The 19192-nt window shown below is 42.3% G+C and overlaps 1 protein-coding gene across 2 annotated transcripts in view; it reads left to right on the top strand.

Annotated features, from left to right (window-relative positions):
• LPGAT1 (lysophosphatidylglycerol acyltransferase 1) overlaps positions 1 to 19192 on the top strand; it is a 72775-nt gene that overhangs the window by 30164 nt on the left and 23419 nt on the right. For both annotated transcript variants that reach the window (XM_075863291.1, XM_075863292.1), the window contains 2 exons: positions 12122 to 12240; positions 15757 to 15852. In XM_075863291.1, coding sequence (XP_075719406.1) covers positions 12122 to 12240; positions 15757 to 15852 — 215 coding nt within the window. The remainder of the gene's footprint in view (positions 1 to 12121; positions 12241 to 15756; positions 15853 to 19192) is intronic.

The raw sequence follows: 19192 nt of genomic DNA, 5'->3' as shown, positions 1-19192 counted from the left end.
ATGTCTACTGGCTAGGAGGCTTCTTGTTTGCATCAAGGGTGAACGTTCTGTAGATCGGAACAGGGAGCTCCGCTCATCCTCCTGGTACAGACTTGGTGAGAGGGGAAAAGGCCTGAGGGTCATGCCAGCTTTCACACCTACAAAGGGTGGGATGTGAATGGTGGGTATCGAGCTCTGGGCCCTCCTGTCCCAGGATGGGTGAATCTGATGATATGAACCGGCGCCAGTAAGGGCTCCCAATCTAACCAGCATTCTGATATTTTCCACTATCTGGATACTGGTTGTGAAAGGGGCAATCCACTGCTATGTTCAATGATGGAGATGGTTTTTCCAATGTCCATTGGTCTTCATGTGGTGTGTTTTTTTTGTTTATTTTTTTGTTTTTTTTAAATATATAGTCTATATCTATTATAATATAGATAGCGGAGGTCGGATGGGGAGTATGGAGCAGGCTCGTTTAACCCTTTAGATGCTGCGGTCAAAGGTAACCGCGGCATCTAAGTCATTAGAAACAATGGGGAGGCCCCTTGTGACGCTGTATTGCACATTTGTGACACGATCGCAGGTTGGCATGGCAACCAGGTCGGCCCTCTTTGTTCTCCTATGTTTAGGAGACGGTCAGTATAACGATATACTGTAACACATTAGTGTGTGTGTGTGTGTGTGTGTGTGTGTGTGTATCTGTGCGTATCACAAGTTCAAAATAAAAAAAACATTTCCGCCCAAGCACACGTAAAAAAAAATAATACAAAATTAAAGTAACTGGTATCGACGCGTCCATAAAAGTCTGAACTATTACAATAGAAGGCCCTGTTCACACTGCTTTTTATTTTTTTTTGCATGCTGAAAAATCTGCCTCAAAATTCCTTCAGGAGTTTTGAGGCAGATTTTGACCTGTGTGCCGCGTGTTTTGGGCATTTTTCGGTCGCTGACATTGAGCGCCGCGGGCAAAAAACGCAGCAAAAAACGCTTTTTCTGTCTCCCATTAATATCAGTAGGAGGTCCGAGACCGAAGCGCCTGAAGAAAGGGCATGATGCTGCTTTTTCCTGCAAGTTCTTTTTCCGCTCGCTGGAAAAAAAACGCCTTCGCCTCACATTGAAATCAATGGAAGACTTTTTTGGCGTTGTTTCAGTCAAAAACCGCAACAAAAAAACGTAGTGTGAACAGGGCCTAAAATAATTTATCCTAAGATGGGACCAATAGAAACTACAGCTTGCCCCGCAAAAAAAACAAGCCCTCACACTGCTCAATCTAAGAAAATTTGACCAATGCGAGTTCTTTAATCCTCATAATTGACCATAGCTGGTTCTTCATAACTTTGGCATTTCCCAGTTTTGTAAAGTAATAATGTCACCTAGAGGAATGGGGGGGGGGGGGGCACCTTGCTATCTCCCATTGTCATTCAGGGTATAAGTGAGCTCCCTCTAGTGGTGGTTGCAGGCGGCCAAAATGTTACGTTTTTGATCCGAGGTCTATGCTCTGGATTTAGAGCTCCATTTCAGAAAAACTGAGCTCTCGGGGTGTGTTCACATGTACAATGAAGTGGCTGAAAATTATGGCGCTGTTTTCAAGGGAAAACAGCCTCTCGTTTCAAGGAGTATTTTGAAGCTGCAAATGTTTTTTCCATTTTGAGGGTTTTTTGGGTGTTTTTTTATTTTTTTTTTCAGCCGTTTTCTATGTCAATGGAAAATCCGCCGCTCCAAAAAACGCCTCAAGAAGTGACATGCTGAATTTTTCTACGAGGAGTTTTTTAAAAAAAATTCAGCAGCGTAAAGATACAACGCATGTGAACAGCAGTTTCACATTTTAATCAATAGAAATTGTTTTTCCAGGCGTATTTCGAGGCGCTTACGCTCAAATACACCTGGAAAAAAAAAAAACTACTTGTGAACATACCCTAACCACTATAGAGATGTATGAAAAAATTAAACAGGGCATATTTTTGGACCCCAAGGACCTGTTTTTTTGTTTTTTTTTTTGCATGCAAAAAAAATCAGCTTGAGTCAAATTGTGACCTGCCTGCACTCTTTGCAGCGTTTTTTTTTTTGGCCGTTGAGTGCGCGAGCAAAAAAACACCACAAAAACCGCTTTCTCTGCCTCCCGTTGATGTCATTGGGAGGTCCGAGACCGAAACACCTGAAGAAAGAACATGACGCTTCTTTACCCGCGAGTTGTTTTTGTGCTCGCGGGGGAAAAAAACGCCTCAGCCTCCCATTGAAATCAATGAGTCGATTTTTGGTGATTTTTATATTTTTTTGGCCACGGTTTCCACATCAAAAACAGCGCCAAAAAACTGTGTGAACTAGACCGAACTGTTCTTGCTGTTTTTCCGATGAGTCTCCCTCGGGTTTAACTAATGTTAGAGTTAAACTAGGTGGACGGTTTTGTTTTTTGGGGTGTTTTTTTCTTTATTGACATGTCCTCTAGTTGTACATTGGTTATATTTTGTGTATAGTGTTCTCCCTTACGTCCTTTTGAAGCGCTCCGAGCTGTAAGGTGTTTGAATTGCATCTTCCTATTTGATCCTTACATTTTACATATGATTTCAAGATCACAAAGGTCTTGCTTTCATTACAATTTAATTAGCCACCTCTCCTTTTTATCTGTAGCCATGCTCGTATACGCAAGAAGAGAACCCCAATGGAGATCTGTACGTTTCCTGCATAAGTGATGAACTCCTGAATAAGCTTTGATGCAGATGTACTGAATTAGTATGTGTTCTGTATGTCCTCCTCAAATAACATTTCATAGTGCTAAAGGAATAATGCATTTATTCTAAATCTTGTAATGGATCTGACTTCCATGGGAACACCAGAGTAATGGCTCCTTTCCATGGTTGACTTGCAGATGTTTGGTCCCAACAAATTCACCATCCTCCCCTTCCCTGTGCTTGGTTGTGTATGTGGGTTTCCTCCAAGGTCTCCCGGGTATCGCTTCCATCTTGTCTCAGGATGGATCATGAAAGTAAAGATGTCTTTACTGTGAGAGGTCCGTTCTCCAGCTTATTGTTGTCCCCTGATCGTTCCGGCATGTGAGATATGGGGTCTTTTTTGGATCGCTAAAACGCTGCATCTCGGCCAACGGCTTATAATTGATGAGTGAAATTTAAAAAGTTGGCTACTTTGGGCAATCTTTTAGTTAGAATGGTCCCCTGACGATAACCTCACATCATATCCCACAGATGGGGGCCCCCCTCAATCAGTCATTTTTTTTGGGGTGAACCCATCTGCATGTGTTGGGTTTTCCTGCAGCACCACCACAGGGGAAATGAAGCATTACAGTTTTTATTGAAACCATTGGGCTCTCCATGTATTGCACGAACATGCCCAGTCTTCGAGTGAGGGATGCTCTTTTGTTGTTTTTTACTAAATCTGAATTCCCTAATATGGTATATAAAAATAGGCTTTCTTAAAGGGGTTGTCCAGTTTAGAAAACCCATTTTCATATACCTTATTGGGGAATTCTGAGTTAATAGAGTAGGTACCCCAGTCAGGATTCTTATCTCTTGGTCAAAGTGGAGAGTGGTTACAATGGATAGCTCTCGTTCTGGAGGACCCCTCCTGTCCTGCATTATACAGAGAACCCATTTATGTGAATGGACACTGTGTAATTCTTCATTTCTCCTGTGGTGGTGCTGCAGAAAAACGTAACACGTACTGCCAGGTTTCCCTACAGATTACAACTGATTGCTGGGGGTCCGACCAGGGGGACACTCTGTGATCTTATTGTCAAGGGAAACACTTTAAAGGGAACCTGTCACCAGCATTTCACCTATTAAACCAGCAATATCTGGTGGAAGTGGGTGAAAAATAATTTTTATGTAACCCATAATTATCTTCTAAGTCGGCTCTTACTTTAGTGTTCAGTTGTTTGGTGTTCATGTGCTGTATGCTAATGAGCATAAGTCATATCTTCATTCCTCAAGCCTTTCCGAGTTAACCCCGCCTCCTTACTTTTGATTGGCAGCATTCAGGGTGGGCCGGATTTCGGCGCAGGGCGGGCATGAGAAGAGGAATGAACGAGACTGCAGGATTGCCATAAAAGGTGCAAAATGTTTGCAGACCGTTATTTACGGTCGGAGGAGGAGTTTAGGAGAGGGGATAACGGCAATGAACGATTGACATCAGCGGCCAGCAAGGAGTGAGTAAAATTCAATAGGTCAAATGCTGGTGACAGGTTCCCTTCAAGGCCTCATGCACACAGGACCGAAAAAAAAAAAAGGACTTGTCATTATACGGACCACAATTGTGGTCCCGGCTCATTGAAGTCCATGTACATCTTGTGTGTGTACGGTCCGTAATTGTGGACGGGCCGTGGGTTATCCGCTACGGTCGTGTGCATGAGGCCTTAATCAGGCTAAACCTTTACAGCTGATCACCGGTTGTTTAAGCAGTGGGACACTCCTTGATCTGCTTATTATCGGGAGAATACGCTAATGGATTGTCCAAAGTGGAAAACACCTTTTTAACCTTTGCTGTCCAAATACATATAGTAGGTTTGTATTAGTGCAGTATCCTGACACTGCCCCCTATGGCGAAGAAGATGAAAAACACAAATTTTTATCTTGACTTGTTTTTTTTCCTTCAAGCATATATGACCTGTGATTATCCTAGGGCAGTTTTCGGAGGTGACGGAAGACATTCTGTGAATGCCACACTAAATCTCTTACGCTATTGGAATTCTTTGTCATTGTGCCTTACAACAAACCCTGCTTAGTCCCTCGCGATGAGACGTCTTTTCCAGTTTGCACTTGTATATCGCCTTGGGAGAATATAGGGAATAGCTGATATAGCAATTCTGTCACGGATGAAAGGCTAATTGTGTCCAATCAACTTACACACGTCCCATCTCGCCCTTCCCATGAGACCCTTAATTTTGTGATGTCTAGGAAAGTCAGACAATCACACAACAAACATTCCCGGCATCTCTTAAAGGAATATATACACCTTTTTATATTGACAAAATCGACCAATCATGTACATGATGATCGATCTAGATATAATAGAGACATGAGGCAGAGATGAGATAAGTTCCAACCCCTTACATATCGAATGACCGATCCTGGGAGGAATGGAAATGGGATTTCTCCCTCCTTCCTTTATGCAATAATTGGAATATTTAATCTAATTGAATGGACAGAAATGGTTCTGATCAGAGGGGCGATCGCTGCTCCGGGGACTTACAATCTGAAGATTTAGCTTCATGTTTGGTGATTATATGAAGTGGAAGCTTCTCTGTAGTGCGTAGGTTTGGTATATTTTCTCTTCTGTATCTGCTCCTATGTTCTCATTATGGGGTTGTATAATAATTTACTGCTATAATAGGATATATGGGTTTGTTTAGGATTAATGTACAGGTACATTGCTGGGTAGAGATAGTTGGTGAAGACCAGCAGGAGGTTTAAAGGCACGCTCCGCTGCTATTTTTAAAAAACAAATTTTTTTTAATAAAAAATATTTGCGATTTTTACATTTGAGTATCCTGATGTATTTTGCTTTATTTGTGCTGGTTTTCTGTTACATCATGTGAGGCTCAGGTCACAGATTCCATCTGATTTGACAAAGAATACAAAATGACAGACAGCGGAACCCAACGGACCCCATTATAAAGGCCATATTAGGCCCCATTCACATAGCATTTATTCTGTCTGCGATTTTTAATTTTTTTTATAAAAACGTGGACCATTGGAAACGTATGCAAACGTGTATCATTTTCTGTTTGCGTCTGTTTTTTTATAGCGTATACGTTTCGCGTATACTCATACGCCAACATACGTTTCTATCTGTTTTACCTTAAAAAAAATAAAAAAACATATTTTTTTATTAATATAATGTGAACGCTGATAGAAAAAACAACAACTAACGGATAACGGTTTTGTGTGGCCAAGATCCGAATGTGCGCCGTGTTCCAGCATTTTTATGTATTTGCACAGTTGGAGGGAAACCTTTGACGTCACAGGGATTTTGTAATGTTACCATTATCAGTAATCTGTATATGGCCACGTTCACATGTTCAGGATCTGCACTTAGAAAGCGCTGATTAGCTCCATTGAATTTTAGCTGTGGATTTCTGCTTCGAACGATCTAAAAAAAAATAAAAATAAAAATCCGTGCCATATTTGCTATGCTGTGTGAACATGGCCTTAGGGGACTGCAAAAAAAAAAAAAAAAAAAGCGCAGATTTTCGTTCCCTGCTGCCTTGAGCTATAGTAATGTATAAAATAAATTATGTAAAAAAGAAAGTTATCCGTTTTTACCTCCGTATTTCATATACAATAATTTGTTCAAGCCACCAATTTTTATCTGTTTTTAATAAACCATATGTATAGAGAAGGGAGACGCATATAAAGCGAAAATGTCGTCTTTGTTCTCAATGCCGTAGGGACGTCATACGTTAGTGTATTGTCATCACTATGCGCACTAGAATGAGAGGTTAAATATTATTGAGCAAACTGCCCTAGAACGAAACATGGTCCAGTTTCTGCCCATTTTACCGGATAGACCTGCAAAATAAAAAAAGCGGTTCGCTCGAAATTGAAAAAAAATCAAGTATTCCGCAAAGAAAAAAACCAAGCAAACCTCTGGATTGCAGCATAGTAAGGCCGACGTGGGCCGTGTAAACAAACACTGATCAGAGATCGCTCGCTGACCGGCGCTCGTATGCTTCTTTCACAAGGAGCGGTGGATGGGGACGAGCGCTCACTGCTACAATCGCTCCTCATCTTACGTTTCTATTATGTCGGCCGCGCGTCTCCCTGTTTACACAGGATGTGCTGCCGACATGATGATATTTTCTGCGGCGTAAACTATGCAATCAGCTGATGAACTAGCGTTTGCCTGATAATTGGCCTGTGCAAAAGGGCTTTAGGCCGGGTTCCCAAGTAGCGTAAACGCTGTGGAATTTCCACAACGGAATCGTTGCGGGGAAAAAAACGCAGTGTAAACGTTGTTAAATTGACTTACGGTGCGGAAATTAAACCTGCAGGATGTCAATTTAGGCTTCATTTTTGTTGCTTTTCTGTTGCAGGTTTTCCCCATTGAATTCAATGGGGATGCAAAACCCGTAACCGAAAGCCAAGTGTTTTGACCGCTGCAGCTTCACATGGCCTGTAGCTTCATCGTAGGAGGGGGTGAGGATGAGCGCAATGTGGCGCTTTTTTTTTGGACGGAAGATGCTGCAGGTTCCTGGTCGGGTACGCTGCGCCGTTTTTACGCAGTGTATACGACTCGTGGGAACCCGGCTTTAGGGTGCCGTCATACGCAGCAAATTTTGATGCAGAAATCAGTGCACCTGCTACAGAAACAACCCCAGTCATATGAATGGAACCGAGTTTTAGTCGCAGAAATTTCTGCAACAAAATCTGCCGCGTGTGAATATACCCCAAATAATAGCCGCAACGGAGTTCTGTGTGGAAATTACGCAGCATTTACAGCAGCAGCAAAGTGGATGAGATTTAGAAAATCTCCTGCCCAAACTGTAGGAAAAAAAAATGCAGAAAGTTCAGCGGTTTGACTTTCAATTCCGCAGCATGTCCATTTATGCTGCGTGTTTGGCCCATAGACTTCAATAGGGAGCATAATTTTTCGTTTTTTACAGCAGAAACGCAGTAAAAACTGCTGGCAATGCGCCGGTGTACATATACATTGCTATAATTAACATTTAACACTTCAAATCCGCTGGTAAAACTGCATAGTTTCCGCAGCCATATGGTCAGCAAAAACTTACGATTTTGGTGCGGATTTCTGTGACCGATCTATCTGGGGTTTTTTGGGATTTTTAAGAATCCGCTGCAGATTTTCTGTTGCAGACCCTAAATTCTTCACACATCGCAGAATAAGCCTGAACCAGGAATGATCTCTAAACAGAAGAAATGTATAAAGGAATGCCTTTATAGGTCTCCTCTCCTGGATCCAATTCTGGTTTTGGCTTAAAAAAAAAATGCATGCAAAATCTGCATCAAATCTGCACTGTGTGAACAAAGCCTCTAAGCGTAAACTTATTATTTTTACGTATAACTGCAGCGTGCCTTAAAATTCTATCTAATTCATGCTGTGCAAAGACGGAGATAGGCAATATGGATGACTCCACAAGGAGTACTACCCTCCTCTGCCAACCCAGACCCATGGATAAGATGAAATGTAATGCGACTTGTAAACTGCCATGTAAGTGATCAGGGATTTTGTTGCTTACATAGACAATGTGTAAGGTTCCCGTAGCTCTACTTTCGGAAAGGCGCCCGTGCAGAACTGTCCTATGAATTTTAAGTGCATTGAAATATTTGTACACAGCCGCCTGTGCCCACCAACTATCGCTTGTTTCTGTCTAGAGGGAAAATGCCATTTTTGATAAATCTACACTGATATATTAGAGAATTAAATAGCCATTCCCTAATATCCTGCTGTCATGAGAATAACGTACAAAGATTTACGGTCTATAGTCTCTCTCTCTCGCTTACAGACATATGAACCGGCAGATTATTATTGATACAGTCCAGTGGATAAAGTTAGTGACATTAGTGGTTTTCTCAGTAAGTCCCGTACTGAAGTACACACAGTCACTATTTCTCTGTGCTATTGAGCTATAACCAGTCTGGGCCCTTCTCAAAACCGAAAACCAGGCCTTGTTGCGCATAACAACCAATCCGTGTTCTGCTTTCAGTTCTTAAACTGCTGTGGATAAATGTAAACTGCACTATGATTGGTTGCTATGGCCAACCAGGCCAATTTTTCGGTTTTGATGTGGTCCATGGTGTGCTGCCATAAAGTTGGCGCCTCTGTACGGCATCGTATTATGGAGTTTTTCTGATACTAATACAGCATCCTCTGGAGCATGTCGTCATTTTTTTTAGTCAGATTCAGTATAGAAATATAGTCTCTATGATGTCTGAGACATACAGAGGTACAATATGGCCCCGTACTCTACTATAAGCCCCATTTTACATTGCTAAGACTGTACAGGACCTTAACCCGACCGGGTGCATGAGGCATTGACCAGTGGTCTCCAACTTGTGGCTGTCAGGGCATGCTGGGAGCTGTAGTTTTCCAACAGCTGGAAAGCCACATGTTAGTGCCTTACATCGAGTGACTTATAAGTAGCAGGGCTCCTGTGCATCGGCCTCTTGGCAATGTGGGCAAAGACCAATAATATCAGTCATCTTATGTAACAAACAATATGGCTGCCACTGTTAATTGGCGAGTCCTTAAAGGGTTTGTCCTAAGACAATTCCTATGCCTTATTAAAAAGGAAGAGCCACTCTGTAAGAGCGGCTCTGGTGGACCCGGGCCCGTCAATGTATTACATGGACAACCGTTAATTTGATTGGCCACCATGTAATATTATATTACTCCTGCAGGTTTTTGGCCAAAAGAGCCTTTCCCGGCGACAACCGCTGATTGAGCGGGGATTAGAGATGCCATATTGGTCAGCAGATCGCCGTTCCAGCTTCTAATAAAAAAAAAGGGTCTGTCTTCTGGAGTGGGGGATTTATTACAGAGGAGGGGCCAGGATTTTTGGAGACGTGTTTTCTAGTAATATGCGACTACGGGACCCATACAGTTTTTAGATGGCTTTTGGCTGACAGCTATTCCTTTTGACTATACGGTTTTATGCGTGCTGGAGCATCTTTATTTCATTGGGGAATAAGCCGCTGCCAGACCGTTCTGCCAGCAGTTTAGCTTCACAAGAAACAAAGGATCGGGCATGTTGAAATCTAACAGTCCCGATCCTTCTCCCTCCGACGTGGAAGATCCCCATACACATTAGATGAAAGTCAGCTGAACCCCAACATCCACGGTCTATGAGCACCTTTTGACCCAGTTAACTTTCTACTGAGATTTATTTTTGTATATATGGGGTTGCTTTGCAAAATGCAACTTCTTATTTTATTATTTTTTTTATTTTTTTATATGTATAATTTTATAATCACGACATTAAATATTGTTATTAAGCTGTGACTACTTTTGTCCTGTTGAGGTTTCTTTTTTTTATCCTTTACAATTTTTTAATGTCTTCCAGATTTATAAACACTTAGTCCGTATCATAGGCTAACAGGGCATGCTGGGATTTGTAGTTTTGCACCAACTGGAAAGCCACAGGTTGTGCACGCCCGCTCTAGACAATCGGCAGCCAAATGTTTTGTTTTTTTTCTCCGGTTGAGTAATCCTGATTGACAGATCTATTTTTGTCGTGTTCTCTATTTTTTGTACAATCCAGATCCGTTATTAATGCTGAACATGAATGAAAATCTGTTTTACCGTGTATGGTTTAGAAAGAGCGATATTTACAATCCGATATTCCCGTCTCTAGTATTAACCTGAATAAGGCTATGTTCACACAAGGTCTTTTGCCGAGTTTTTTGACGCGGAAACCGCGTCGCAAAACTCGGCAGAAACGGCCCGAGAACGCCTCCCATTGATTTCAATGGGAGGCGTCGGCGTCTTTTTCCCGCGAGCAGTAAAACTGCCTCGCGGGAAAAAGAAGCGACATGCCCTATCTTCGGGCGCTTCCGCCTCCGACCTCCCATTGACTTCAATGGGAGGCAGGAGAAAGCGTGTTTTATGCCCGCGGCGCTCAATGGCCGCGGGCGAAAAACGGCGTGATAATTGCTGTTCACACGGAGTATTTTGGGGGAGGAATATCTGCCTCAAAATTCCGTTTGGAACTTTGAGGCAGATATTCCTCCCCCAAAATACTCCGTGTGAACATAGCCTAATAATCCTTACTGGTAAAGTTTAAAAGTTTGGCAGGTTCTCCTAAAGACTCCCGTGTCTCTAAAATGTGGTGGATTTTTATTCTTTCCATTTTTTTATGCTGTTTTTAGTCCTGAAGAGTTCACAATGGTCCGTAAAGTTGGCCGTAGAGTCTTTGTAAATGTGTCCACTCTGACTAAAGGTGGCCATACACATTAGGTGAACGTTGGGACCGATTTTAATTTATGCAGATATTCTATACCACACATACGCGTTTCCATGAACAAAATTATTATATATTTTTTAACTTCAGCATGGAGTTGTGGAAATGGCAACTGACTGTTTGTGGAGCTCTGGGGCGTATATTGGGGTGGCCATATATATTAGATGTATGGTGGCCCAACATGCCAATTTCGGCAGGTCCGGCCAACCATCTAATGTGTATGGTGGTGTCCCGATTCTTCCCCGATGGCAGATGTCGGAGGGTAGAAGGGATTCCAACATTCCTGATCCTTTTGTTTGCAAGGAGATAAGCCACTGCCAGAGGAGTTTCGCACTGGCTTGCTCACTATTGAGAACGCATTCACACTCGGCCGAGCGTTCATGTGTGTTGGTGAGTACCCCATGAATAGCGGTCAGCCAAACGAGTGTTTTTAATTACAAATCTCCTATTGTATTGTGTATATAGCTCATATGGAGACTACAAACAAACCCTGTGCAGCCTGACCCTGCAGTTTCCATCTATCTCTCCCCTACTGTACTCCTAGCTAACTTTTCATATCTATATTGGTAAGGGGTAGAGGACATGTGGAAGGGCATATGACTGCAGGATCAGACTACACCGCTTGTTTGTAGTCTGTTACCATGGAGACTCATAGGCCTGCAAAGGAGTCATATTCACAAAATTGTAGGAGGATTTTTAATTAAGACTTTTTTTTTTTTTATACTTTTATCTTAGAGGCGTTGGGAAAAAAAACTGGTTAGGAAGGTGGACTCTCGTGAAAGACAATTTGGCATCAATGCTTCAATAACTTCGGGCACTGCTTAGCAACAAAGAGTGGATCTGGTAGAGAACCACGCTGAATCTCCATTCACTTCAGCACGAAGTCTACTGGGGCATGTGCTGGATTCCTCGGGTGTGCCAACGAGCCACTTTGCCGTATCTAGGATATTGGGATACAGAGATAGGGGCAGTGAATGGTGCCCCAGGAGAAGGAAAGCCTAACTCTGGCTCTAACTCGTATGGTCTCTATGTTCAAAGTAAAGGCTTCAGAATATTTGAGACAAATGACTTGGTCGCCTGGTTTTATGAATGTGTAATCGTTGCAGTAACAACCTGTGTTCTTTGTAATATCTGTATTACACGTATGCCCTCCATAGGAGCACGATGAAGCCTAATGGTGGGATTTTTTATTTTTTTTTGTCGTTGCAGTTATTGAATGGGGTGACGATGTTCACACGATCACAGAAGACGAAGCTGTAATGTTGGTGAATCATCAAGCAACAGGGGACGTCTGCACGTTAATGATGTGCTTGCAGGACAAGAGCATGGTATGAGGTCTCTCTATGGAAACTGGCAGTAGTCTCGAGTGGGGCTAAGTGGGTGCAAATAGAAGCTCTTGTTCTCCGGCACTGAACACTCTGCACGCCCTGGGCTCTGGTGAAGAGGTTTTTTAGGCCCTAACATTAATTTTATAGCTTTCTATTGCTAATAAACATTAGAGGGTTTTTGCATTATTATCTTGGGCAATTTAGGAAATTGCTATTACGGAAAAATCCTTTTGGCGTCACGATAGCCAAGGTCAGGCCAATTCATTTGGGTCAGTGTGTTTGGGACTTCATTATGATCTTCTGGACCCGCCAAGTGGTGGACTGTTGGGTAAATTCTTATTTTAGAATAAGCTTTATGTATTCGATCTAAACATTTTATTGAATTTTTTTTCTTTTTATATTTGTACATTTTCTAGTAGCTACCAGTAGGGGGAGCCAAGTTATATTCGTAAAGCCAGGGATTCAAGTCCGTGGTTGAGAGGGCCAGACCTCCCAGACCGGCTCTATAATAAGTGCTCTGCCCGATCACGAGACAACTGTGCCCCTTCCGTGCACTGATCTTTGTGGACAGTAGTGAGCTCAGTCCTAAACTATATACCACAACATGGTCTGTGTGTAGCTTGGAAACCTTCCACTTGGGGCTCAGAAACCCCCGCTTGTCAACTTGTAGCACTCAACAAATATTCGGTAGGATCTTTTTTTTATAGGTATTTTTAAAAGTAGAATAAATGTTGCGACACTCACCGGTATTGCAATAAGGTTTCTTTTATTCAACGATCATGGTCATTAGGATGTGAATAAGACTTTTCAGTATTTTCCACATCCTACTGACCATGATCATGGAGTCAAAGGAACCTTTTTGCAGTACCGGGGAGTGCTGCAACATTTATTCACCTTTTTAAATATCTCTTGTGCTGTCCTGGGTTCTGAGCACCATGTTGGCAAATATTGCAGCGGACTATGGCTTTTCGAGTGGAATTGCCGTAGAGTAAAACTCCTTGTATGTGTAGTGTCCTGTCCAGGATTGAGCAGTGCCAGCTATTTCCAGTCTACCCATGAATATCGTCTTTATAGAGCTGAACAGTGAAGGCACTAATATTACTTTTACCCCCTACCACACTGACGTAATAGTACATCAAGGACCTGAGGTAGTTAATAAAAATAAAAAAAAGTAATAAATCCCGGAATGCCCATTGGGGCTTTCAATGCAATCTCTCAGTATCCGATATTGATTAAAACCAGATTATTTGTTCTTCCAGTGCAGTCAAACGCCATGCAGACCATTGCCATAGGTCATAATCTACACCTAAGTGTAGTTCGTATCGTGAATTTGGAGTACCGGATTGCTATTTGAGAATAAAAAAAAATATTCCAACATGTAAGCTTAAAAAAAAATAACCATAAAAAAAATACAATTCTTTTTACTGTATAGAAGGTTTAGGCTCTGATGTCCTTGCGTCTATTTTAGCCATTCTTGTAAATGAATTATGGGACTCTGGGACGAGGCCTCCAGCTGCCAATCACGGCTGTTCTGTGAATTATTGAGCAATATATAATGGCACTGGACCAACTGTGTGCAAGGCCAGGTCATCTGTGCTGAGCCGGGAAGACGGTCTACGATCTGCGTACACGTGATACTCGTATTCTCTAAATGGTCAATAAACATTACAGGTTACTGGGCTAAGTACTGTTGATTTTCAGAACCAGTGATAGCAGAAAAGGTAAAATTTTGGACTCTTTGGATGTATCCGAATCGTACACCGCTAACTGTGTAAAACATCTACTGAAAAATACACTCCGAGTATGGGGTTTTCTTCAGCACCCGCATTAATGCAGATGGGGGCAGTGTAGATCTCAAGCGTAGACTGGGATATTCATAAAATCTTATTGTAACTCTTCTGCTGGTTGCTATTGGAAACTGTCAACGAGTTTAGTGACGGACACACCCCCTAACAGCTGGGCTTCTATAATGCAGATGGGACAGCTATTTTTTGCTATTAAGTTACTGTATACAGTTAATGACACTCCGGGGCCAGTCATGTTTGGTTAGGGTCCTAGGTGGTTTCGGAATGCGCCACCATCACCGACACTCATTTGTCGACTGATAGTGTCTTTTATGCGGCCAATGAAATGATCGTTTATCAGCAACACTTTTCCCCCAATGAAATGGGGGATGTGTTTCCGCCAAGATGCAAAAGATCGTATTAATGATCGTTCCTCACCATACTCACGATCTTTGCTGATCGCCGATCGACATGTTATCGTTGATCAGCGCTAGTTACCGGGCCAGGAAATCTGCCCATGTTAAAGGGCCTTGAAACCTTTAAAGACTTAAATTCTGACGTTTACGGAATTGTGAATGCAGTTCTAGAGTATATGGCGGACTATTTCCGCTGCGAATTTTGATGCAGGTTTTTATATTATGAGATGCAAAGGATGAAATCCACGGTAAAAATCTGCAATAGAATTTGACATTCGCGGATTAGAAAATCTACAGCGTGTCCTCAATTTCACTACATGTAGATGGGGTTTTGAATACTCCCTTCACATGTATCCTGTAAATTGCTGCCCTCCACAGGGTACGATGCCCCCCATAGCTGTCCTCCACAGGGTACGATACCCCCCCATAGCTGCCCTCCACAGGGAACGATGCCCTCCACCGGGTACAATGCCCCCCATAGCTGCCCTCCACCGGGTACGATGCCCCCCATAGCTGCCCTCCACAGGGTACGATGCCCCTCATAGCTGCCCTCCATAGGGTACGATATCCCTCATAGCTGCCCTCCATAGGGTACGATGCCCCCCATAGCTGCCCTCCACAGGGTACAATGCCCCCCATAGCTGCCCTCCACACGGTACGATGCCCCCCCATAGCTGCCCTTTACACTGTATAATGTGTGGGGCCAGCTATGTGGCATTATTATACGGTGTGGGGTGCACTATACTGTGTGGGGGCAGTGTCAGGGAGTATATTATATACAGTAGTATACAGCAGGCTCAGACTAAATATTGATTCAACAGCGTGGCATGCCAAAAGGGGTGTGGCCTCAGTAATCCTTCATTAATCATAATCGAGGTTACAAATTCAATGAATCTTTATTGTGATTTCGGCCATAATCGCCCAGCCCTAATATATATCCTGTAAAATGGTGTTCAAAGATGGAAATTCACTTAAAATTCAGAATAAAATGTGACGTCTGGTTGTTATAGGTAACACTATTACTTTTTCTTGGCGTTCGTCTTTTCAACATGCCCCCTGATTTATATTTTTGACCTGCATGATGATCTGACGCCCATAATAAATGTGAGTGTGTAGAAGACGGCTTAGCTCAGCTGTTTTCAAAGGCTGCCGCTGCTGCGGGGGACAAGTGCTGCTGCGGGGTCAGTACAGGACGTCGGCTTTGAAGGGGACCAATTATTACTGTGCTGTTGACATCTTCTGGATTAGTATTACAGGTCTATGTGAGATGTGTCCGTATTATGTATAATTTTTATTTTATTCTTTAATTACTGCAGGTCGTCCGGCAAATGATGTGGCTAATGGACCATATTTTCAAATACACAAATTTTGGGGTGGTGTCCCTTGTGCACGGAGATTTTTTCATCCGACAGGTAAGGAAATAATTTATATACATCAAGAAACAATATTTTTGGTCTAAAATGAGTGCTTTTTTTTTTTTTTTTTTTAACAATTTCTTTTTCTTTTATTTTTTTTATATATATAATATATATTGATTTTTAAAAAGTAGTCGGATTTTTTTGTTCTTGTGGTTACGTGCGACTCAAGGCAGTTCTACTGCACCCGCAGGTCAAAGCAGATGTTTACATGGAATCTATTCACAGAAACTAGACCGAAGTGTCGGGAGTGATGAATAGAGATCGCGTCCTGCCTGGAGGTGATGTCTATTCACTCCCAAGACACTTCGGTAAAGTTAACATGGGAGTATGTGACTCACGAGATCACGCTGTGTTGCGAGCACTGCTAAAAATGAATGGAGAGAAGTGTATGACGCTGATTGGTCAGCGTCATACACTTCTCTTTACAACACCCAGTTAGTAAAAAAAGTAAAAACACGCCCAGTTGTCTATTAAGAAACTAATTAAATAAAATTATAATAATTAGAAAGAACGATGTGGGGTACCCCCATTTTTATAACCAGCCAGATACAACACAGCAGCAGCAGGCTAGCATTACCAGGGTGGGAAGGGCCACTATTTTTGGCCTTTCCCAGTCTAATAAATAATAGCCTGCGGCTGCGCCAGTGCCCAGCCATCACTGCAGATGGTTGGGTAGTGGACCGTACCCGGCTCTTCCCGCTACCCCTGGTAATAATGGGCGATAGTGATGGCCTCTGCACCGGCTAACACTTAGCCCCGCCTTATTAATAGCTGCTGGCTGATTGACAGCGTCCATTACTAAGGCGGTAGTAATAAAGTTTCGAAAAAGACATAGAAAAAATATTTTATTGAACTAAAAATCACACACACATCCCTCATTAACCATTTTATTGAGAATAAAAAAAAACGCAGTCATCGAATTAGTCCACGAATCCGAAGTAGTCCAACAACCGAACTTGTAAAAAAACCACTAACACATAAAAAAGCAAAACCATTATTATTCTTACCTTTCCTGGGTCCAACGCTGGAGCCGCAATGTCAGCGAGCTGAACCCTATCATGTGTGATGCTGTCTGCTGAGCTGTGTATCTAATCCCATCATGTGTGATACTGTCTGCTGAGCCAATGTATCCTATCCATAGCTATAGGGTCAGAGTTCTATAAATATTCTGTATCCTATATACACATTTACATACACGCACACATTTTGTTGGGGGGGGGGGGGCACATATGTATTTGGGCTATTTCCCCTGACATTTCAAGACCTTAGTGACGCCCCTGGCTGCTAGTGCTGCATCGTTGGCTCACTTAGGAGACCCAGCAATGCATCTGAAAGCTGCGGGCCATGAGAAGTTTGGGGGGGGCCCAAGTAGAGCCTTTGCATCGGGGCCCATGAGCCTTTAGCTATGCCCCTTACCCTTCTAAATGCCACGGTTGCTATTGACCGCGGCATTTAACTAAACGGCCAGGAACAGCGCCATCGTTGTTCCTGGTTGTTAGAGCAGCGTGTCAGCTGTAAAACAGTGTATGGAGTGGGCTCCACGCATCAGCCCGCTCCGCTCCCCTCCAAACATCATCCCCATCATGTGTCGGGGAAGGGTTAAGTAAGAAGCAGTCAGGGGGCCCGGCACTGCCGGGTCCCTTGACTGCCAACTATAAGACGCAGGTACTTTTTATCAAGATTTATTCTTGCTAAAAATTGTGTCTTATGGTCCGAAAAATATGGCTTATTATTATTTCTTATTATTTATTTTATTATTACTAGTTAATTTTTTTTAAATAAACATTCTTTAGTTGATTTACTTGTGTGCTTTGGGTCATTGTCTTGTTGTATCACCCAACGTCTCTTCAGCTTGAGTTCATGGACTGCTGCCCTCATATTCTTACATCCCTCAATGATCTGTAGGTCTTTTGCTGTTACCCTTGGGCTCTTCTCGCCTCTCTCAGGAATGCTTTTTGTGGTCTTGGAGTGATCTTAAAGAGGCTCTGTCACCAGATTATAAGTGTCCTGTCTCCTACATAAACTGATCGGCGCTGTAATGTAGATCACAGCAGTGGTTTTTATTTAGAAAAAAATTAATTTTGGAGCGCGTTATGAACAATTTTAGATTTATGCTAATTCGTTTTTTTAATAGACAACTGGGCTTTTTTTTAACTTTTTACCAACTGCGCGTTGTACAGAGTGTATGATGTTGACCAATCAGCGTCATGCACTTCTCTCCATTCAAGTCCATTTGTAATCATAGCACGATCTCACGAAATCACGCTGTGCTGTCACATATACCCACATGAACTTTATTGAAGTGTCTGTGCTGTGATTCCAAATGTACATGAATGGAGAGAAGTGTATGACGCTGATTGGTCAGCGTGATACACTTCTCTTTACGACCCCCAGTTGGTCATTAAGAAACGAATTCGCATAAATCGAAAATCGTTCATAACTTGCTCAAAAATTATCGTTTTTCTAAATAAAAACCACTGTTCTCTACATTACAGCGCCGATCACATTATGTAGGAGATAGGGCACTTATAATCTGGTGACAGAGCCCCTTTAACAAGACTCCCTCTCCTAGGGAGAGTAGTAACAGTCCTGAATTTTCTCCATTTGTAGACAAATTGTCTAACTGGATTGACGTACATCCTGGTCTTTAGCAATGCTTTTGTAGCCTTCTCCATCTTCCTGCATCTCTGTCTTCTGAAAGTTTCCTTTGATTTGGCTGCAGCAGTCTCGTGGGTTGAAATTTCATTCCAGGAGGCCGGCCTGGAAGAAATACAGAATTCTGAATAGTATAAGATTTGTATTTTTTTCCGATTTGCTATTTGTTGCAGATTTTACCTCCTTATTGAATTCAATGGGGAAAACCTGCAACAAACAAGCAGCGAATACGCAAATACAACTGACACGTTTTTTCCGCTCGGCATTTACGCAGCGTGTGGATGAGATTTGTTCAAATCTCATACACTTAGCTGCTATTGAATTATTATGCTACGGATTTTCAAGAATGAAATCCGTTTTGAAAAATCCACCGTGTTTACGCTACATGTGAACTGACAAATCTTTCTTGAGAAGAACCGATTTCAGTAACCAGGCTCTGTGTGCCATTATTTATTGGGCAAAGCACCAGTGAAACCCACACTTACAATCTCAACTCCTGAATTGAAACCCCTTTTGCCAATTCGCTTTTTTAGAAGTCATTAACAGGTTCACTTACTTTTTTTTTTTTCTGCACTGTGGATGTTTACCCAATAAAAGACTTGAACAGTGCAACTGTTTGTGTGTTTTTCGTTAGATTGTGTTTGTCTATAATTGTGACTTAGATAACAATCAGACCACA

Source organism: Rhinoderma darwinii, chromosome 4, assembly GCF_050947455.1.
Source record: "Rhinoderma darwinii isolate aRhiDar2 chromosome 4, aRhiDar2.hap1, whole genome shotgun sequence".
NCBI lineage: Eukaryota > Metazoa > Chordata > Amphibia > Anura > Rhinodermatidae > Rhinoderma > Rhinoderma darwinii.
The sequence above is the reverse complement of the archived record's forward strand: the minus strand, read 5'-3'. Positions and strand labels throughout refer to the sequence as shown.